This window comes from Herpailurus yagouaroundi, unplaced genomic scaffold, assembly GCF_014898765.1.
Source record: "Herpailurus yagouaroundi ecotype Mexico unplaced genomic scaffold, PumYag 253, whole genome shotgun sequence".
Taxonomy (NCBI): domain Eukaryota; kingdom Metazoa; phylum Chordata; class Mammalia; order Carnivora; family Felidae; genus Herpailurus; species Herpailurus yagouaroundi.
The window spans coordinates 282,607-306,913 of NW_024412470.1; the positions used below are offsets into that span (position 1 = coordinate 282,607).

The 24,307-nt window shown below is 35.9% G+C and overlaps 1 protein-coding gene across 5 annotated transcripts in view; it reads right to left on the reverse strand.

The window, feature by feature from the left end:
• The window catches only part of USH2A (usherin), a 751,068-nt gene that overhangs the window by 118,954 nt on the left and 607,807 nt on the right, over nucleotides 1–24,307 (reverse strand). For 4 of the 5 annotated variants that reach the window (XM_040461002.1, XM_040461003.1, XM_040461000.1 and 1 more), the window contains exons 58-60: nucleotides 23,345–23,502; nucleotides 7,189–7,347; nucleotides 5,578–5,740 (exon numbers count right to left, since the gene is read on the reverse strand). In XM_040461002.1, the coding sequence (XP_040316936.1) occupies nucleotides 5,578–5,740; nucleotides 7,189–7,347; nucleotides 23,345–23,502 (480 nt within the window). The remainder of the gene's footprint in view (nucleotides 1–5,577; nucleotides 5,741–7,188; nucleotides 7,348–23,344; nucleotides 23,503–24,307) is intronic. The other variant, XM_040461001.1, reaches the window with a different exon arrangement.

Genomic DNA, 24,307 nt, shown 5'->3' on the forward strand with positions numbered 1-24,307 from the left:
TTTCTTTTACCACAAACTTACAATGGCTTACATTACCTCCAAATAAAAAATCTAAATTCCTTAGCCTGGTATTCCAAGTCTTCTAAAATCTACCATCAAACTGTCAAAATTTACCCAACAAATAACAAAGGCTCCAGCCAAGCCTGATCATTACTTGAACACTATGCTTTCAGCACTGGGGATTTTGTTCATTCTATTAATATTATTCACAAGAGACATCTTTGCCATCAGGCTCTGCTTGTTAAAATCCTCTCTACTATAAATGAAACAGAATACAAAGTTCTGAAATGGACCAGATGATAGCAGGGAGTTTTGTACAGGTGGCATTTCAAGTCAGTGAGGTATAAAACAATGTTGACAAACTAGTTTTTTTAAAAATAAATGCATAAATTTCTTGTCTCATTCTTTAAAACAAAGTCAAGTCTACACTTAGATATAATGAGTAGAACCCATAAAGTTGCTGGAAGAAATAATTGATGTGTTATTTTAATATGATCATTAAAGGGAGAATTTCCTTACTATATAAAGAGCATAGACAAATTAATGAGAAACAAAAAAAGACAATAATCTAAGGGTGCATAATATATAATCCACATACATACAAATAGCAGGTAAATATTTAAAATAAATGAATAACTTCACTTATAATGACCAAAATTTTAATTAAAACAGTAATAACATGCCATTTAAAATACTGAACTGGCAAAGATTTGAAAAATTGATCAGACCCACTATTGACAGCAGTTTTCAGAGTTAAAAACCTTATATACCATTTTTAGAGATAATTTAGCAAACTCTAAAAATTTTAAATGTACAAAATTTGACCCTGCACTTCTAGTACTAAGAATAATCCTTCACATGCTTATTGTACGGGTGTTTTTTGAAAATTGCTGCTGTAATGAAAACTTGGAAATCACCTATTTTGCCATCGGTAGAAGACTGGTTAAAATATAGTTGAGTCATTAAGAGAAATGAGGTGTGTGTGTGTGTGTGTGTGTGTGTGTGTGTGAGCCAGACAAATGCCCTAAAGAAAATTGCAGAACAGCATGAACAATATGATTCCTTTTATGTAAGGGAAACTATAAAAAAGAAAGCAGAAATATTTTGTATAGTAAAATTAATAGTATTTACTTTTATTGATAGAAATTTTATATGCCTTGGGTAAGTCATAGAGAAAGGATAAATAATCTTTGTAATATTCTGTCTGGTTAAAACTTTTTCCAACCAAACTATTTCTAATAATCACCACTAAATTTTTATTTTTTAAAGTGTTTATTTATTTATTTTTGAGACAAAGGGAGTATGAGCTGGGGAGAGGCAGAAAGAGAGGGAGCCAGGTTCTCAAGCAGGTTCCGCTCTGTCAGCACAGAGCCTGATGCAGGGCTTGAACTTATGAATTGAGAGATCATGACCCGAGTTGAAACCAACAGTTGGATGCTTAATTGACTGAACCACCAAGGCGCCCCATAAATTTTTATTTTGTAAGGCCAAGTCCCAATGACATCAACTTCATCCATGAATGAATGAAGTCTTCCCTAAATATTCCAGACAAAAAGAATCTTTCTCTCTTATAAACTTTCTGGTAAATATTTATATTTTTCACATTATATTTCTCTTTTTCTGTTTGTTTGCTTAGTTAAATTTATATCTCCTATAATAGTAAAAGTTCTTCATAACAGGGCTCAGATCTCACAGTAGATATGAACATATCTACGTATGTATGTATGTATGTATGTATCTATCATCTATCTCTCTATTTATCTATCTATAATCTATTTCCATCTCCATATCTATCTTTCCACACAAAATGAATTGACTGCATTAAAGTTCCTTCACTTTTAAGTCAATACACTCTTTTCTTAGTTTACTCAATCAGTTTAATTATCCATTCTAGAAAATTATTACTTGTGGTTCCCTGCTTGGAATATTCTTCAATATTATCCACCCAGCCAAACTACCTTAGGTTTTATCCTTCAAAACCTTACTATTTAAATACTCAGAAGGGGTGCTCGTTATCCATTTTGACTTTTACAGTCCAAGATACTGTATATATATTTTTCTTATTGCACATCGATCAACCTTTGTACTTCTTTAAAGAGATGGTTTATGAGAATAAACCTGATGCAATTTTGTCTCTATTAAAACGGAAGTGCCTGGTGGGAGGTCATTTTATTAAGTGTTTTGTAGAGTCCTAAGAAAAAAAGTATTTGGTGGATTTTGTAGATGGAAGTCGGATTTTGTAGCTGGATTTTGCCATTTACAAAGTTATAAGATAAAGGGGGAATACTGAAAAATCTTTATTATACAATCCAAATGTACTATGAGGAGAAAGCAACTGCCCAAGATGGCCTTGTCTATACTCTATCAGTAAACAGTTTGCAAAAACACTAACATTAATGTTGTCCCTACTGTGGGAATCCCTTTTGTAGCTCACATTCATCAACAAAGTAGCCTAAATAAAATTAAAAAAGTAACAGGTAAACTGAACAGAAGCAATTGCATTAATAATCATATCCTTCCTAGGTTATTTGGTTTTGTTTTGTCCAGTCATCAACATCCCTTTATGAGCACAGACACTTTTTAATAGGATGATATCTAGAGGCAGTCTCTAAACAATAGACGGAAATTACTGAGGGGCCGTGCTTTAGGGAGTTGGAGAGAGCAGAGTGACAAGTATTTTCAAAATGGGATTGGCAAGTTGGCTTCCTGCAATTTAATGAAAATATCTGCATAGGCCAAACCCTGTCTTTGGTTTGAGTTAAATGTATTTCCTTTGGTGGCGATAGAAGAAAGAGGAGGCAAATGATGAAGCAGAAATTACATGCCATAACCTCCCCAGAAATACTGCAGGCTTGTGGCTATAACTATATAAGGGGCTCTATGTAGTCCCAGAATGAAAAAGAGCTATGTGTCTACATTCTATTCCTGTCCTTACAAATTTCTGATTTTTTTTTTGCAGCTATCTAAGAAAAATTTGATATTGTTGTTGTCTAAGCACATTTAAACTTCAGCTGAAATAACCGCCAAGTGATTCATGCCTATGTAGGTGAATATAACGATTGTATCTGGAGCCCCAGTGCGCCATTTTCATTTCACTTTAAATAAAAAACAAAATGTATCTATGTCAGTCAGTGCCCTTCTGCTGTACTCAGAGGTATCAAACAGGCTACAATTATGATTGTGAAGTGATTGTGTCACATTGGAGGAAGGTTTATTGCTTTTGAGTCCGCTAGGCAGTAACACATTCTGTTTCATATTACTCTTTATATCATTGTTTGGCTGTGACTAGAATAATCAAATGCCATCAAATGCTGTCAAATTCAATTTACAGTATTTTTCATTGAAGCGGGCTTTCTGCATTATATTTCCTGTTTTCCCTCTCTAAGGCTGCCATGGAATAGTCACTGTAATCATGAGCTTTATTTACAAAACCAACAGAGTGAAGCCACGTCCTGGTCTATAACAGATACTTTATTTCCCTTTATTCAGAATAGGAATTTGATGTGCTTTTCTCATACAATTAGCATTAAGTAGATGAAAGAAAACTATTCCAAGAGGATGGGTATTTTAGAGCCTGCACTAATGTGCTTAGCGTAAAATGTAAATTCGCATTAGCCATTTTTACGTGTTCATGTGTATTTGAATCAGAAATATTATTCTTCAAATTAATGTTTGCTGAGAAGAAATTTGGCTTGTTTGTCTTGGGCAGTGTCATTTACATAACCAGAAAGGCAATAGTACTTTCTCTTCATAATTTTGCTACAAACCCTCACTCATGACTGAAGATTGACCTGTATCAAAGGGTTTCAACACCTAACATTGCAAGAGGATCCTAAGCGAAGTTTCACGATGTTTTCAGAGCACAGGACCAAACAGGGGAAGACATGAGATGCTAACAAATGATGTTAGAGGAGGGCTGAGGGTCTGGGAAAGAATGTGTTTTTCTCTGTTTGCCTGATGTGAATACATTGCTTTTGGAAGGGGTTTTCAGCCTGCAGATCCTTTATGTCTGCTGGTCCCTGCCTTACATGGTGTCCTTATTGTCTTAGACGGTTAAGTTGTGGACATCTCCTCCACCCCTAATTCATATGTCAAATTCCAAACTCCCGAGGTGGTGGTGTAAGATGAGGCATTTGGGAAGTGATTGGGATATGAGAGTGGAAACTCATGGTAGGGTGGGTGTCCTCATAAAAGAGACTCACAGAGCTGCCTCGTGGCTTCCACCATGGTGAGAACACAGTGAAATGACAGCTGTGTATGAACCAGCAAGTGGGCCCTCACCAAGCATGACATCTGTCAGCACCTTGATTTTGTGTTTTCTCAGCTTCCAGAACCGTGAGAAATGCATGTTTGTTGTTTATAAGCCCCCCCCCCCCCCCAGTTGATACCATTTTTGTTACAGCTGCCCGAAGGGACGAAGTCAGACAGCAAACCCTCAGTTGACAGGTTTTTGTCTCCTTGACTCTGTGTCTGTTTCTTGACTTTTTTGCCTTTTCTCCTCTCTTTCTTCCTCCTTCGGGGTTGCTCGTTCATTCTCTCCCCCACCCCCATTCTTTCTTTCTTTCCTTCCCATTCTCCCTTCTCCCCCTCTCCCTCTCCTTCTTCTCCTCATTATTCGTTACTTATTTAAAGAAAACTTTAATTTAAAACTATGTCTGTGTTGATTGGATGAAGACTGGACCAGGGAGCACAATACACTTCAACCCAGAATGCCTATGGTCTCCTTGTCTCTCCTTCCTTACTCTGTCTCTTCTCTCACCCTCCCCTCCCTCTTTCCTTCTTTTCTTCATTTTAGGTGGATACATTTAACAAATCCTGCACATCGTGGTGAAAAGAAGCTACATTACCATCTACTACATCCCAGTATCATCTAGCCAGTTGAACGGAAACTCATTCCAACAGAAGGGTATCTGCAGAGCTGAGCTGTTCTTTCTGCACACAAAAAGGACCCTGTTTTGAGGATAAAAAGTTTTTCCAGGGGTGCCTGGGTGGCTCAGTCAGTTAAGCATCTGATTCTTGGTCATGATCCCACGGTTGGTAGGTTTGAGGCCCACATTGGGCTCTGTGTTGACAGCATGGAGCCTACTAGGGATTCTCTCTTGCCTTCTTTCTCTTCCTGTCCCTAAATCCTGCACTCTCGCTCTCTCTCACTTTCTCTCTCACTCTCAAAATAAATAAATAAACTTAATTTTTTTTCCAAGCTCCACATAACAGACGATGCAAAATATTAGAATTCTTATTGCAGACATGGTTCCTCCTCTGGGATGACTGTGTTCTCTTGGTCAGTGGGCCTCTAGAGGACCGCTCTATAAGTTCATCAGAGGTAAAGCTGATGTGGACTAAGAGGTCTCATCCTTCAAGCAGGGCTCGAAACAAACATATCACGTGGTAGCTGTGGCTTTTCCCCTTGGATAATGTGTACAAGCTTCCAGTATGAATTTTAGATCCTAGCACGTGCTCCAAAAACATGAATTCCCACCCATTCCCTTATAGAAACAGAAAATGTATTTGCTTTTACAGCCCTGGAATAGTACACATTTTTCAATAATTTAAAATAATAGTAACAGTCAATGTTACCTGTGAAGAAAGTAGTTGATGATGACTCCATTTGGCTTTTTAGGTGGCATCCATTTAACTTCTATGCAAGCTGGCCCCAATGCCTGAAGAACTGGGGAATTTAGGTCCATTGGGGCTGCTTCAGATGTCTTGACAAACGTCCCACTGCTAACTCCACAACTTCCTTTAAAAAAAAAACGAGTCCTTTAGTGATTTGTCAAGCGGCGAAAAGAGTTACATATGCATGTAGAAGGGTAAGGAGATCACAGAACTCATGTTAGCTGGACTTTTATATATACACTTGTACACATATTTTAGACTAGTACTATACATCTCTATATAATTTGAACATAGTTATATGTATATATACTATATTATATATATTTTATGTATATTTAAATAAGGAATCATTTCTGGAAAATCCATTAAGTAACCACAAGTTTATAGAGGCACAGGCAAGAATACTTATACTTGTCTGAACTGTGGTTTCTCTAGTTTATTACAGTCATTCTAGCCAGAAAGTGATAATATAGTTGAATACCATAAGTGTGTGCGTGACCTGCACATCTTGTCTATTCTTAAGAATATCTTATTTTTGCCAACAGTTCGAAATAATTACCATCTCCCAACACACAAGAATCAAGCAAACAATTTGAAGAATATTGTATCTCCACAGCATAGTTTTAGAGACATAGAGATGCAGAAGTTGATTTTGCATTCAAATAAAGAAAACACTGGTTTAAAATAGTCCTATGTTGATTAGCTGAAGACTGGATCAGAGAAAGCAGCATCCTTTAAAACAAAATGCTTTGGTCTGGTTTGTAGAGAGAAGTGGGCAAATGGACTCAAGTTTGGAGATGAGGCAGAGCAAAATCGCAGACCTCTCATTCTAACCAACTCCATGGGAACTGATACTCATTTGGAAATAGAAGTTCCTAAGCACATGTAAGACGGGATTGCCGCCACATGCTGAGTATAAGATCGGGACATCGCTTTAAGGTGAAGCAACATGTTTTACACACCAATACGAGTTACATCTTTTCTTCTCTTATCAATATATGATGTAACATTTGGAAGGATGAAGGGACTGAGGGAGGCGCTTCCTCAAGACCACTCAGATAGATGATGATTTCATAGACCACTAGCCTATGCCATAGAACTCAGGGTGACAAGCTGCGTATATGAGATAAGGTTCAGGGAAGCACCATAAAATACGTAAGATTCATTTGAGCGTAACTCAGCTTATACATAATGCCTCCCCTCACCCCCAAATAAAACTGAAACCAAACTGAGTACCTTTTCTTGAAAATTTCACAATATTTATTTCGTTTTATATTACCAATGATTCCTTATGTGATCTAGGTGTTTTTCTTTTAAAGGGCCTTATAAAACAAGACTTTGCAAAACCACCATTTTAATATATTTAAATATTCATGATTTAATGTGCAGAAATGCATAATGCTTCACTCAATGGCAGGCTCTGATTTTTCTGGGTAAACAGTCCAGTACAAATAAGAAATGATATGTTAGTCTTTGTATTTGAATTAAGAATCTATTCCTTTTTAATGAATTTTTTTTTCACAAAATGCTTTTTTTATAAAAGCCCAGGACAAGTGTCTGAAAGACTTTCACCATTTTGACACGCTTGTATCCTTATCTCATATTGTGTGAATGGAGCCAAATTTTCCAGAAGGATGGATTGATGATAACCAACAGAGGTGGTCAGAGGTGCCACACTTCCAGCATTGAGTAAGACATTGTACTCCACAGGCATTTGGGGGATAAGGATCCCTTTAAAGAGAGAGAAAGAGAAAACACAAAGGTATGCTATACAAAATGGCCAACAAATATTTGTCTTTTAAAAGCAATGTTATCTTTAAAATAGTTTAAATTAAGTATTACTGAATGTAGCAATGAACAGTTGCATGAATGTATATTCCAGAAGTAAAACAATGTGTATCACCCATTTTCAAAAACAAATGAAGTATATATAATAGTTCTATTCAAAGGGATACTCCACAGGCAAATAAAAACAAAAGCACGTTCCACTTCTTAAAAAATACAAGGGAATTAGAAATGGTGTCATATATTTTTGCTAGGCTTACTTACTCTTAAAGTACATAAAAAACCCCACCAGTTTTGCTTGTGACAATAATTTTTCTGTAGGCATTGTGTATGCATCCAGTCTGACACAGATCCTTGACATAATAGCCCATAAAGTATCCAAATCATAGTCTACCTAGAGAATTCCCAGTGCATTAATTATTGAGTCAGGACAGTCCACTTTGTCAGGGAGACTTATGGACCTAAATACATATGAAATTTGGGTTCAAAAACTGTCATTTTTCACAATGCTTCCTAAAGAAAGAAGGTCTTGTCAGCTTAGCCTCTTCACAATCTAGTCATATAATTAAATGCCTGTAAGTTTTATTTGGTCATGAACAACATGGACTTTTTTTTTTTTCAAGGAGAGTCTATGAGCCTCGAATGAAGAATATAAGGGAATTTCGCGCTAAGCTTGCTCATTGATCTGATAGCTTATAACATTTGTGGGTTTAATTACTTGCCTTTGTAGTGTTTAAATATGTTTCTCTTGGCTGTAGAAACAATGAAATCAACAGAACAGGACTCAATAACCCTTGAGAAATGAGGTCTAAAAAAATAAAATGAAGGTTTTTTGTAGATATACCCCCAATGTATAAGGAGTGGAAGAACCAGTAAAAGCCAGAGAAGCTCTCAGGATTTGGTGCAGGATGGATGAAAATAAGGAGTCTCTGAAGGATATATGCATCACAGTCAGCAGTGATGAGTTGTTTCCTGGAAAGATGCTAGAGTCCGCTGAACCCAGACTGGGAATTTTTGTTCTAAATTGGAGCATCCTCGTTAAATTATCTTTGTCCTAATAGCTTAAATTACTGCTATTCTATCATTGATTCTTAAATTCTATCTCCAGCTTTATATCTCTCTTGCATTCCAGATTTCTATTTTCAACAGCCTACTTTACAGAGTCCTCAATCTCAACAGGCCTAAAGCAGAATCACTATATTTTCCACTCCCAAACCTATTCTTCTTGGGTTTCCTTTCTGTCTTCCTAAGGCACAGACAGGCCTTAGAGTAAACCCTTAGGGTAAGATTTTTAGAGTAGACCCTGCCTTTTTTTACTCAGTTGCAGCCATAACCCAAACAAGAATAGCCATCTCATTGCAATCCAGTTTTATGCAGGACAGCATACATTATCTACTACTACCAGAATGTCAACTTCATAAAGTCAGGGACTCTGTACTCCCCAGTGTGGTTCCAACGCCTAGATTTTAGCACAAAGTTGCAGCTCAACAAATGTTGGTTAACTGACTGACTGAATGAATGAAACCTCAGGACGATATTGTAAAGTAAATTGTATTACTTTTTTTTTTTTTTTTTTTTAAGATGAGAAAACCAGGGCTTGGGGGAGTCAAACAATTTGTTCCAGATTGCACATTGATTAATTGGGATAGTCACACTTGAACTCAGGCCCATCTGATACCAAAGCTTATCTCTCTATATTATGCTCTCTCTTGGTAATGGAGATTTGGATTAGGACAACTGGGGGGGGAAAGGAGAGGATAATTTTGAGATAACATGGGTACCCAGAAAGAACAGGTATTGGACACTGATTCAAGGTCTGGGAAAAAAAAAGTGATGGAAAAATTAAAATTCCCACTAATGGAACAAAATTATAGGTGAATATTTAAAGTTCTGAAGAGCAGGTTTCCAAAACTGAACCACACACACCCTGGATGTTTGTGGACTTGTGTTGAAGTATTTTCAAGAGAAGGACAAACATGGTACCTCTTCCTGGAATATCAGTTTGACCCGTAAAATTTGGGAAATGCGTGGCCCCACTGCCTGAGTGATGGAAACCAGCAGAATCCCACTTTTCCTTGTTCACAAAAATTTGGTATGGATTTTTCTTCCTAAAAAGGCCCAGACTAGAAAATTATAGGGTTATTGACTGATTAGAACTTTTACTAGTCAGTCATTTTAACTCTAAAGTTACCTCAGAACTAACCATATGACAACAGAAAGAGTTTACGCTGACAAAATCAGTGTGTTGAACAAGTCCTACTCATGATGCAGTCAAAACACAACTTAATTTTAGTTGTTCACTATGGCTTTAAAATGAATTCATCATGGGTAATCTTCTATAGATACAGGATGAAAATTTGGCTGGGCCCACGTTTCTGCTGAATCTCAAGTAATAGGCATTTCTATGTTATTTTGTTTCCATGAAGGAAAAAGATATAAAGACAAAGATTAATGCCTAGAAAATTCAAATAAATTTATTTTTCTCTTGAATGGCTTCGTGAATACACATAATGGGTTTATTTAGAAAAGGTTCTTAAGGCCTAATTCTGAACTGTAAGACAAAACTGGGAATGGTTTTACTGCTTCCAACAAGACTGCTATAATTAAAATGAAGTTTGAGAGTTGATGAAGAGAGTTGATTATAGGGACCATTTGAGACTCTCGGTTCATTAATGGAGAAGGAAAACCTATGTGCTGTATTAGAGGTAGAATAAAGAACAGTATAATCAGGCTTTTTCCCCCCACTAAAAATGTTCTTTGGAGATTGTTGTTCAAAGTAGTAAAAAAGATTGAAGAGCGGATCAGGGACTTTCTCAGTTTGCAGGTGGACATCTCAGCAATAAAATATGTTTATGGAAATTTCCATTCATTCGGAATGGCACAGTATTCTACCTCACATGCTGGGAATTTCTCCTTATTGTTACCCTGACGTAGTCTGTAAAGCAGTGGGGGGGAAAAAGGTTGCTGTTTGTACCCACATATTTATAATAAAATGAAGACAGAAAGAATTGCCTGGACATTGAACCTATTATTGGGGTCAGCTTTCTCCAGAGCAACCTAGTATCTTGAAATATAACAGCATATTACTCTTTACCCAAAGAGATTAGTAAAAAACAAATTTTTCCCCTAATGATAAATTATAAAACACACTAAGGTTTGGATGAAGACAAACGCATTGGAATACAATGGCAAATTTGTATGAATCTTTAAGATAAAAAGCAAGACCTTGAAGAAATCACAAGCTTAGGGTAATTGCTTTAGGCTATTACTAGACCTCCTGGGATTGCATTTTCATTCTTTCTTCTCTGTTTCTAGGGTAGATTTTATAGAAAAGTTTGACAAACACACATGTGAAAAATACTCCATCGTTCATGTTGAACTAGACAAACCACAGAATGGAACGAAACAGATCAAATCCCTCCTCTGCCCTTATTTGTTTCTGATAAGTTACCTAACCTCTATGAACACCGGCCTCTTCATCTCTAAAATGATGATACTAACAGCCATCTCATAAAGAGCTATAAGGATTAAATTAGAAAATGCATGTAAAACATTTTAGTGCTTTCCTGCAACATAGAAAATGCTGAATAAATGGCAGACATTTCAGCAAAACAAAACGAAATGGAACAAAATGCAAAACGAAACCCACAACTATGACTCTCAAAGTTTTATGTGTCCTCAAACACTCTGAACTCACCTTTTATATTGTTTCTATTCCAATTACAAGTAAATGTTATATTCTGTCAAGTAAATATCTTTATAACAATACTTTTCTAATTTTGTTTTTTATGAATACTTGGATACAATCAAACTGTATTCCTATGAAGATGTTTTATTTTTCAATTCTAGCAGTAATTTAGAACAGTCTTTTCTCCAATTCATCTGACATATGTCTTCAGTCTATAGCTACTGGTCTGCTTCCAGTAACTTCTCTGCTTAGAAGGACAGAACTCCTAGGGGGTCAAGGAACACAATTGCGCTTCTGCTACATTTCAAATATAGACATAGCCTTGGTCTAGGTTTAAACATGGCCAGTCAAGGCACGGACCTGGAAAATGTATTTTTCACGTCTTGGTTAATTGGAAATAAATGTCCTTTACATATACCTATGAAGTGTTGAAACAGAAAATGCTCCTTGAAGCTGTGAGCATGTCAAACACTGACATGTATTTAGGAAAGAGGGCCCCTCCACTGTCATCATTTACAGGACTGTGACATGAAAGCTTCCTGTGTTCCTGGAAGCCCTGTACCATCTGCAATGAGTCTGAAACGACCTAGCCCCCTGGTATTCTGATGACTAAATGAAATGAAATGGGCATATTTGTTAAAGTCAGCTGGGAAGCCACACGACTTGGTTAGTTCCCGAGTTCATAAATTTATGTCAGAGCAAGAGGAGCAGTGGAAGCTCAAGTGAACCAATTTACCCTAAGTGCAAATGGCAGTTTTGTTATTTGGTGTCAAAGTTACCAGTCGCACAATGACAAGCTGCCATAACACATTTTCTTGTTCACTAAAGAACAAGGATTTCGTTGGTTAATATTCCTTGCAAGGCTCCTTTTCATAATTTACAACAACTAGATGCTGATAGGTTATTTAACATTTATGAAGTTAAGATGTAATCAGAAAAACCCTGATTATCTTTACAAATAAAAAAGTTAAATTATTCAACTTTTTTTTTTTCTTCATGGCTTCATTTCACAGCAGGTGCATACTTTACAATGGGGCAAGTCAATCAAATAATCCTTTTTAAAAATCTTTTTTTAGGAGCTGGAGCAGCAACAATTCTAAGAGGAAAACTATTAATTCGGTTTGGTAGCTGCATTTGCTTCAAAACATTCGTTGCACTTAATGTAATGCTCTGAACATATCAGCCTAAATTCTTGCTTGTATATTTTGGTAGGCATATTTTGGTTATGCCCTTTTGGAAGTTTGGAAGGGAAACAAGACTCTCTTAAACATACATCCATTCCAACTATATGGAAATTTTACATAACTTTGTATAATATTTATCATTTTATGGCCTTTCTACCCTAATAGATAATAGGGTTCATGACAGGAAGGACAAGGACTCATTCTTCTTTGTAGCTCTCAGGGTGTCTAGCATTATGCCTTGCTCCTGAGTGGGGCTCAGCAAATATTCTTATGTTCATTAAAATGAAGACAGGAATCAATACACCCAAAGGCTAGTGAGTTATATCTCATGGAGTTTTAAGCTACAAATAAAACACTCCTACTGTATTATTGGACGGGCTGCTCTTGAATTACATTGTCCTCATTCATATTTGCTATATTTATAGCAAAGTTATTTTTTAGCTTTTGAACTGGATCATAGTAGAAGTTAGAAAAAAATCATTTGCAGTCTGCACTGGGCACTGTTTATGTAGAAAAATGCTGAGAAAATATAACAGTAATTTTGACTACAGAATTTGGAGTCAGATCCATTGTGGGTTGGTTCTAACACCTACGTGTAAAATAACCCAGATTACAAAATTTGGTAATATCTATATTGATTTGTTCTAATTAGTAAAATGGGCAAAACAATAGGGTATACTATATTAGGTTGTTAAAAGCATTAAATGAGATACATGTAAATTTCTGAGAAAAATGTCTACTACATATAAGAACTCAGTAAAGCAAGTAATTCATTAAATAAAAAAAGCAAAGGCAACAAAATAAAAAACTCAACAAGTGTGACACATCAACTACAAGCCTTCTGCACAGCAAAGGAAGCCATCAACAAAAGGAAAAGTCAACCTGTGGGATGGGAGAAGGTATTTGCAAACCATTCATCTAATAAGGGGCTAATATCCAAAATATATAAGGAACTCATACAGCTCAATAACAAAAAACAAATGAACTAATTAAAAAATGGACAAAGGCTATGAATAGACATTTTTTTCCCAAATAAGTCAGACAAATGGCCAACAGGCACATGAAAATGTGCTCAACATCCTTAATGATTAGGGAAATGCAAATGAAAAACGAGATGCCATCTCATACCTGTTAGAATGACTATTATCAAAAAGAGAAAAGATAACAAATACTGGTGAAGATGTAAAGTAAAAGGAATGTTTGTATATTGATGGTAGGAATGCAAACTCATATTTCCAGTTTACTATGGAAAACAGAAAGGAGGTTCCTCAAAAAATTAAAAATAGAACTACTATATGATCCAGGAATTCTACTTCTGAGTATATAGCCAAAGGAAATGAGATAATTATCTCAAGGGCTATCTATACTCCCATGTTCATTGCAACATTATTCACAATAGTCAAGTTACAGAGACAACTGAAGTGCCTATCCATGGATGGATGAAGAAAATGTAATACACACACACACACACACACACACACACACACACAGGAATATTATTCAGCCTTAAAAAAGGAAGAAAATACTACCATTTGTGACAACATGGATGAAACTGGAAGGCATTATGCTAAGTGAAATAGCCAGACAAATACAATAACTTTATGGTATCAGTTATGTGTGGAATCTTAAAAAAGATCAAACTCCTAGAAACAAAGTAGAATGGCAGTTTCCAGGGACTGGAGGATGGGGGAAATAGGGTGAAGTTGGTAAAAGGGTACAAACTTACACTTATAAGATGGATAAGGTTAGAGGATCCAAGATATAACATGGTGACTATAGTTGACAATACAGTACTGTATAATTGAAATTTGCTAAGAGAGTAGAACTCGTATTCTCACCAAAAAGACAAAAAATAAATATGTGAGATGATGCTTGCATTAATTAACTCAATGGTGGGAATCCTTTCACAATGTATATATGTCAAAACACCACATTGTACTTTTTAAATATATTATAATCTCATTTGTCAATTATACCTCAATTTAGCTGAAAAAAGACGGATTTAACACTCTTCTACATAAAATGTAAATCATTGAAACGAGATTTACACTTTCTTCTGAAGTTCAGCTTGGGTTTTGCACTTATAAGAAAATTGAAATAATTGTTATTGTTGAATCCCAATTAATGTGATGTAAATTTTTTAGAAAGCTTAATGCCTATTTTGGCTTTAAATGGCTAGTAACTGATCTAATACACTGCTGTTGATGAGCTAACTGACCACCAAGATGCCTAATGTCTGTGGATACACTATATTGTGCCTAAATACCCTTTATCAAAACTCTGTTAATAAAAAGCATTTTTATTCCTAACCAATATCTTTTTATTTCTAAGAAATGTTAATTGAAATGATTTCTCATAGAAGAATTGTTGCTAATTCTTTTCTTTAATGGACCAAGAGATGAATGTTAATGGACAAGAACCAGTATTTTGATATTATGCATGAAACCCAAATAACACAATCTTTAGTGAGAAAAGTGTGTTGGATGCGGTGACATTGTTAATTAGAACATGATGAAGGGCTAGAATAGTTCAAAATATAGTCATCACCTTGATAAATTAGAAAGACTCATTATTACCTTCAGGGTTTAAATAATTTTGAATGTTTGGTTTCTGAAACAGCAGGGATATCTCTATTCTTATTCTGAGTAAACCATTTATGTTACATGAAATATTTGCTTCTTCATTTTCTATGATTTTTTACCCATTAGTTGAACATATATCCTTTGCTGTATTTAATATGAATGTGTAAGTCCTGACCTGAGGTCAGGAGCTGGTAAAAGGTGAGAAGGAATGGTTAGGGATAAACCAGCGTGGCTGACATCTGTAGCTTGAATAATAATAGCTAGCATCCAGGTAGTGCCCACTAAATGCTTACCCATGCTCTCTCACTGACTTTGCATAACAGCAGTACAAGGTAAGCATTTAATATCCCCTTTCACAGATGAGAAACCTGAAGTTCAGAGACACTGTGCAACTAGCCCAAGGCCCCAGAAAAATTAAATGGTTGACCCCGTTCCACCTAGAAACCAGGATTTCCTTTTCAGAAATAAGTGGAAAAAAAGATAGGTATCCAGAAGATGACATACAGCATTTGGAAAATATGTGTATGTGTCCTGTTTGTCTTTAAAGAAGATATATGTATTTGTGTATGTGTGAATATACAAATATGTATTTGTGCATGTCCATGTGTGTTTGAGGTTGAGTTACTGTGGAGGGAGGGATAGGCTTCTAAAGGAAACCAAGTGTTTGACTAATTTTAAGCAGCAGAAAGTCCAAAATTTATTTATACTCAACTGAATGATGAATATTAGAAGCTTACTCACTATTTGTTCTTTCATTAATTCAGCAAACATTTTATAAAGATATGCTATTTGTGCACCATCTGATTTGGAGGTACAAATGATATACAAAAGAGTAGAAATCTTGATTTTCTAGAGCTTGCAATTGAAGTATTTTGATAATCTTACTACTGACATTTATCTTATCAAGTAATAATGATATGAAAGGGAACCAGGGTTTACTGGAAGGTAAGAGAATGTCTACCAAGGTTTTAAAATAGTATTTGAATATTCTTTTTGTGGACTTTTGAGAAATGACTCCCTCTCCCACCTTACTAAAATCTTTCTGCATTTGGAATCTGGCTTTGCTAAGTCATGTCTATTCTTCCTGGACTTTTGGATTGATAGGCAAAGACTTCTGGTTACTAGCTCCTTCACGCCACAGGAGAAAACTATTGCCAGGTAGATATTTTCCCTTTAGGGGCTCACCATTTCCACAATTAATTCTTCTGATCTTGACATTTCCAGCCAAAAACATTTGGTTTTTGCCAACACCTAGCTCTGTTGCTTGGCCCTCTGGGCTACTATTTCAAAGAGCAGAGCTGCTGTATCCCAAATCTGAAAGACGTTGGGTAATAAATAAAAAGTTTGATTTGGATCTCAGAGTTAAGCCAAAGACACGCATTCAAGAGACTGCATTCGCAAGGCAGTTGTAGAGAACAGACCTGAATTTGGATCTCGGCTCTGCTGTGTAACCTTGAGTATATCATATCACTTCTTCGAGATTCAAATTTCTTTCTTTCTTTTTTTTTTTTAATTTTTAATGTTTATTTCTTTTTGAGAGAGAGTGAGACAGCATGAGCAGGGGAAAGGCAGAGAGAGAGGGAGACATAGAACATGAAGCAGGCTCCAGGCTCTGAGCTGTCAGCACAGAACCCAATGTGGGGCTCGAACTCATGAACCGTGAGATCATGACCTGAGCTGAAGTCGGACGCTTAACGGACTAAGCCACCCAGGTGCCCCGAGATTCAAATTTCTTATCTTAATATGGAGATAATGATATTGTCACCTAGAGTTTGCATGAGTATTAACTGAGGTAAAGCAAGGAAAGTGCTTATCAAAGTGTTTGGCATATACTAGAAATTTAACAAATGGCAAATATAAACAAGTGATACTATGCATATAAATGATATTTGTCAATAGTGTTTCAATTATACTTCCCCTGAATATTCTCACACATTCCCGGGGCCTCACTTCCTTTTCTGGTAGGATTTATAAACATGTATTAAGACTTAATTTATAGATATCATTGAAACAATAATTTATAAGCTGAAAACACACTTAATTGCCTAGGTAATGTTCTGTTGCCAAGCAGCCGCATAGACATTTTTTTCCCCCAGCAACTTACCTGTGTAAAGTCACTCTATTCACACTGACCACAAAACAAAATACGTGTAAAAAAAAAAACAGTTAACTGAACCCCCATTTTGGGTTTGCACATTCAAGAGAAAGTGGTTTGATTCATGTTTTCAAAGAAATATTGTAACTGACCACTTTTGCTTGGTGTATGATTCATGACTATTAAATTTGAAGCACATCAAAATCATCAGGGGAACTTAAAAAAAATCTAGATTTCTTAACTTCATCCCCAGAGACTTTTATTCAGTAAACTTGGGGTTGAGAATTGGTCTTTGCAAAAGGTTTCTGGGTGATTCTAATGTTCATTCAGATTTGGGAACTATAGGGATGGAATGTTTAGCCATTTTTTTCAGTTCCGCTTATGATGTCATCATTTGTAATGGCAGGGGGGTATGGTGAATACCCAGAAAGCTCTTGATTGTGAGCAAATAAACAACCTCTGGTTATAACAAGTTTGTTTTCTTTCTGTTTAAGACATATATTTGTGACTATTCAGAAACAGAAAAATGTTTTTATTATCCAAATCAAAACACAGCATGAGGTAGTTTCCAGTAAAATCAACTGTAGATTATACACAAGTCAAAATCATCTGCCTGTTTACTGAGTTCAAAATCCTTCTAGGCACCAGGAAAAACTTTAATTTAAGATTTTAATCTTTCCATATATTACAGGGTTTCTGTAATGGATTTTGTGCATCTGAAACTAAAAGATTGACAGGTCTGGATATTATAGATTTTTTAACCATTGGTTACATGGTCAGAGTTAGTGTGTGAGGCATTTCTATGATATCCCCTAGGCTGCACTAGACTGAACAATTTCCACAAAGCCTGAGGTAGACAAGAGTTAAGGTTACATTTAAAAAAGCAGAAGGCGTGTTTTATTCCACAACAATTCTTTTCTGAGTGGAAACATTATACCCTAAGCATAAAAATATGATGTTGAATTCAAAGGAAAAATGACAAAATGCAGGGAAATTCTAAAGAAGTCTTAAAAATTTACAAACACAATCCTGCAGTGCACAGTTTTATCATTTTAAAACCAGGGGGCTTGGAACCTAGCAAATGCTGAAGCAAATACATTTTCAAAATAAATAATTGAAGACAAAAATAATTTCCCCCAAAGAACCATCACTACTTACAGAACATTACACAGTGTCTGCCAGTTATATAAATTACCTCCTGTAATCTTTGCAACAACCCAAGTGTAGGTGCTATCGCTATTTCCATTTTACAGACGCACAGAACAGAGACTCAGGGAGAAAGTCTGACTTGTGTAAAGTCAGCTCACAGGTGGAACCACTGGGCTATGAATCCCGGTTTTCTCTTTCATCTCACACCCGTTGTCTTCAGGTCCTTACGGAGTGTAAGGTCTTCAGATTAGCAATGGCAATTTATGTGTATAATAATGTTAAAATGACAAGAGATTTGATAAGCCATGGAACTTCCTCATCACATGGCTTGGAAATCATTAATTTTGCTTATCATCTTGGACTTTCTCTTACTGTCCTTTGACAATTTGGGTTGTAGAACACCCTGGTCTGAGTCTGAGAAATCTCTGGTTGATAGGCTAAATCTGGTCTCTGACTGGCTCTTTTCTGCCTGATTTTACTTCATGGCACAAAAGCACCACAGCACTGTAAAGATGCCAAGGAGAAATATGCTAAAAGATGGCGAGATGGCAATGCTGTTCCATGCAAGGAGACGTTGATTCTGTAAAGGGATATTCAAGTTTGTACATTTTCCACAGCAGAAGATATGTGTTTTATTCCATCAAAACTAAGAACAGAGTTCAAGAAGATCTGTGTTCCTAAGACTGAGATAAGGAGCATAGCACTTTATGACACAGGCTGGCACCAGTGATTGTTCCTTTCTGTTGTTTAATTTAATGTGTTGTATATTTATATTTTAAAACAAAGGTGGATGGAATCATTTATATTTAATATCTTGGAGAGACTTACATTTTTCTTTACTTATAAAGCTCTTGATAAATTTTCTCCTGTGAATTTGACCAAATTAAGGCCCTTTTGTTTTTGATCTTAGGTTAGGACATCAGAAGGCTCTTGGTTTATGAGAATTCAAGTTTTATATATTAGGCCTGTATGTTACTTTCTTGACTATATTACCTGTTTTTAGTTTTTATTTTCATTCCAATTAGCTAACATAAAGTGTTATATTAGTTTCAGGTGTATGATATAATGAGTAAAGAATTCCATATGTCACGTAGTGCTCATCACAAGTCATATTAAGCCCCATCACCTTCCTCAAAAAACTAAAAATAGAACTACCCTACGACCCAGCAATTGCACTACTTGGTATTTATCCAAGGGATACAGGTGTGCTGTCTTGAAGGGACACATGCACCCCCATGTTTATAGCAGCACTATCAACAATAGCCAAAGTATGGAAAGAGTCCAAATGTCCACTGCTGGATGAATGGATAAAGAAGATGTGGTATATATATACAATGGAGTATTACTCAGCAATAAAAAAGAATGAAATCTTGCCATTTGCAACTACATGGATGGAACTGGAGGGTATTATGCCAAGTGAAATTAGTCAGAGAAAGACAAAAATCATATGACTTCACTCATATGAAGACTTTAAGAGACAAAACAGATGAACATAAGGAAAAGGAAACAAAACTCATATAAAAACAGGGAGGGGGACAAAACAGAAGAGACTCATAAATATGGAGAACAAACTGAAGGTTACTGGAGGGGTTGTGGGAGGGGAGATGGGCTAAATGGGTAAGGGGCATTAAGGAATCTACTCCTGTAATCATTGTTTCACTATACGCTAATTTTGATGTAAATTTTAAAAAATAAAAAGTAGTCATCTTAAAAAGAAAAAAAATAATAGAAATGTTGCATAATCATAGATTTATCTTATAAAATGATTTCAACCTGCAAAAAAAAAAACCAAATCCCCATCACCTATTTAACCCGTCCCTCACCACCTCCCCCTCTGGTCACCATCAGTTTGTTCTCTATAGTAGAGTCTGTTTCTTGGTTTCTCTCTCTCTCTCTCTCTCTCTCTCTCTCTCTCTCTCTCTCTCTCTTTCTCCACTCCCACCCCCATCCCTGCCTTGGCTCATTTGTTTTGTTTCTTAAATTCTACATCTGAGTGAGATCATATGGTATTTGTCTTTCTTTGACTGGCATTTCACTTAGCATTATACTCTTTAGTTCCATCCATGTCATTGCAAATGGTAAGATTTTATTCTTTTTTATGGATGGACAATATATATACATTCGTTCTTTATCCATTCATCAATTGATGGACTGATGGGCATTTGGGCTGCTCCCATATCTTGGTTATTGTAAATAATGCTGCTACAAACATAGGGGTACATATATTTCTTTGAATTAGTGATGTATTATTCTTTGGTTGAATACCGGATAATGCAATTGCTGGATCTTAGGGTAGTTCTATTTTTAACTTTCGAGGAACCTCCATAACTGTTTTCCACAGTGGCTGCATCAGTTTGCATTCCCACCAACAGTGCAAGAGGGTTCGCCTTTCTCCACACCTGCGCCAACAACTGTTGTTTCTTGTGTTTTTCATTTTAGCTATTTTGACGTGTAAGGTGATAACTGCACTTGCATTTCACTGATGATAAGTGTTGATAAGCATCTTTTCATGTGTCTGTTGGCCATCTGTATGTCTTCTTTGGAGACATGTCTGTTCATATCTTCTGCCCATTTTTAAAATTGGATTGTTTTTTGGGTGTTGAGTTTTATAAGTTCTTTATATATTCTGGATACTAACCTTTTATTGAATATGCCATTTGCAAATATCTTCTCCCATTCTACAGGTTGCCTTTTAGTTTTGTTTGTTTTCTTTGCTGTGTAGAAGCTTTTTGTTTTGATGAAGTCTCAATAGTTTATTTTTGCTTTTGTTTCCCTCGCCTCAGGGGACCTATCTAGAAAAAAGTTGCTACAGCTGATGTCAGACAAATTACTACCTGTGCTGTCTTCTAAGATATTTATGATATTAGGGCTCATGTTTAGGTCTTTAATCCATTTTGAATTTATTTTTGTATATGGTGTGAGAAAGTGGTCCAGTTTAATTCTTTTGCATGTTACTGTCCAGTTTTCCCAACACCATTTGTTTCCCAACACCATTTCTTTGTTGAAGATTAATTGACCATGTAATTGTGTTTTTTTCCTTGGGTTTTCTATCCTGTTCTATTGATCTATGTGCTAGTACCACACTGTTTTGATTACTACAGCTTTCCAATATAACAAAGTGAAATTGTGATGCCTCTGCTTTTCTTTATTTTTTTCAAAATTGCTTTGGCTATTCAGATTCTTTTGTAGTTCCATGCAAATTTTAGGATTGTTTCTTTTAGTTCTGTGAAAAATTTTGTTGGTATTTCTTTTTATTTTTTTCAACGTTTATTTATTTTTGGGACAGAGAGAGACAGAGCATGAACGGGGGAGGGGCAGAGAGAGAGGGAGACACAGAATCGGAAACAGGCTCCAGGCTCTGAGCCATCAGCCCAGAGCCTGACGCGGGGCTCGAACTCACGGACCATGAGATCGTGACCTGGCTGAAGTCGGACGCTTAACCAACTGTGCCACCCAGGTGCCCCTGTTGTTGGTATTTCAATAGGGATTGCATTGAATGTATTGATTACTTTGGGTAGTATAGACATTTTAACAATATTATTTTTCCAATCCATGAGCATGGAATGTTTTTCCATTTCTTTATATTGTCTTCCATTTCTTTCATCAGTGTTTTATAGTTTTCAGAATACAGGTCTTTCACCTCTTTGGTTAGATTGATTCCTAGGTATCTTATTATTTTTGGTGAAATTGCAAATGAGATTTTTTCTCAATTGCTCTTTCTGCTGCTTCATTATTGGTGTATAGAAATGCAACAGATTTCTGTACATTGATTTGTATCCTGCAACTTTCTGACTTCCAGTACTATGTTGAATAGAAGTGGTGAGAGTGGACATCCATGTCTTGTTCCTGACTTTAGGGGAAAAGTTCTGTTTTTCTCCATTAAGGATGATGTTAGCTGTGGGTTTTTCATATATGGCCTTTATTATGTTGAGGTATGTTCCCTCTAAACTTACTTTGTTGAGGGTTTTTATCATGAATGGATGCTGTACTTTGTCAAATGCTTTTTCTGGATCTATTGAAATGATTATATAGTTCTTATCCTTTCTTTATTGACGTTATGTATCACATTGATTTATGAATATTGAACTAACCTTGTGACCCAGGAATAAATCCCACATGATTGTGGTGAATGATTTTTTTAATTTACTGTTGGATTCAGTTTACTAGTATTTTGTTGAGGATTTTTGCATCTCTGGTCATCAGACCAGATATTGACCTGCAGTTATCTTTTTTGTGGTGCCTTTATCTTGTTTTAGTATCAGGGTAATGCTGGCCACATAGAATGAATTTGGAAGCTTTTCTTCCAAATGCCAGCTTAACTCTTTTGTTTTGACAGAGATAATTGTTCAAGTAAGTGAAAAATGCTAATTATTTTATGGAATGGACCTACCGACGGTCAACATGGCTGTTAACCAATTATTTTCAGTGTATGTTATTCTGATGGAGACAATAGAAATTTGTGTCAATTTTATCTAATGATTAGATATTAAATGTAAATCACATATTTTGAAGTGAATTTAACACTTTAATGCATTTCACATTGTACTTAAAATTTCCCTATGTTCCTTATGTTTAAAGACAGGTCAAAGAGATTTCCCTTTAATCCTTACTTCACAGTAATGCAATCAGATTTGTACCTGAAGATGATGCTTACGTCAAAATACGATAACACACTAAACCACAAAAGCAAGTCGCTAGTGACTAAATGGCACAATGGAGGCTATACAGCTCAGAGAGGCAAAACTCAGCTACCATAATTGGTCACAACCTGAGGGACATGGATAGAGTAGACTGTTGTCTTTCTGAATTCCTTATTCACTGCTGTAATAAAGACCAGATCATATAACATCAATGATCCAATCTAGGAAGTCCTGTAGAATGAATGTTTAGGTCATTCAGGCCTATACGACTTACCTTGGATATACATTTAAATAAGGAGACAGGTTTGAGTACTTGAAAGAAAGTATTACTTTGATAGAAAGTATATATCTAGGTATCTAGGTCTCTTTATCTACATATCTACATCTGCATCTATATGTATGTATGCATATACTTACATATGTATAGACTCAGCAATGTGGTTTAGATTATTCTGTTTATATTTACCCAGGAGACAGATTATTTCCTTCTCATTTACTAAATTCAGACATTTCCATCCTTATCTTAAATGAACTTTCTCTGAAATGTTTTACGTATACACATGCACACACACACACACACACACACACAGGTTTTATTTATTTACCTGGTGGAGTCCAAGCTACAAATATGGAATAAGGCCCGAGTACTGTGCTATTACACGGAGGCTGGATTTCCTCTGGTGTGAATACAGGTGTTTGTACAATGTAATCACCACTAGGGCTGCTGCCACCCCCATTTGCAGCTTCCAGTTTATAAATGTATCTATATTAAAAAGAAAGGATTGTGATAAGACAATGCATAAGAGATGCAAACGGTGATTTCTGGCTTTTCTCTCCATTGTTTGGTCGACAGTTAATGACAAAATGCAAATTCTCTGCTCCTTGTCCCGAACCTTCACTATTGACTTGATAGTTTTTTCAGAACATGCATCATTCTCTCCAGACTGCCTTATTTCTGTCCTTCTCACTTTATTCCTAGCCCTCTAGTAATCAATAACTTTTCATAAAGATTTCAGGAAAGTCCTGGAGTGTGCCACTGGATTGTAGAGGATTCAAACGAATCTTTCCCATTTTTAAATGGGTTGGGGTTCAGGGAAATATGTTCAGAGGAAGATGTTTCTAAATTGATCTGCTACTCTCCACAATAAAACTGAATTGATCTCTACTCTCTGCAATAAAACATCTGTTGATCGAAGATATATTTTGTCTTTGCTGAGAAATGAATGGGAATGAATTGCAAATATGCGGAACTTTTTCCCCTAAAATCACTCTACCTATATATAGTGTAGCAAGCAGAGAAAACATTATTCTAGAAGAAAAGGTAGTTGATGTCAAACAAAACTCCTTAAATCTCTTTTATTGCTGGTTTAAGAATGCAAGTTTTTGAAGATAATTTGATAATTTTTAAAACTTAATACTTTGTGTATTTTATATACTTAAAAATCCTCTTGCTCTTCTGTCAAATAGAAGACTACTTACATTTTTTTAAAATGTCATGAGCCACCTGGGTGGCTCAGTCAGTTAAGTGCCCCACTCTTGATTTTGGCTCATGTCATGATCTCATAGTT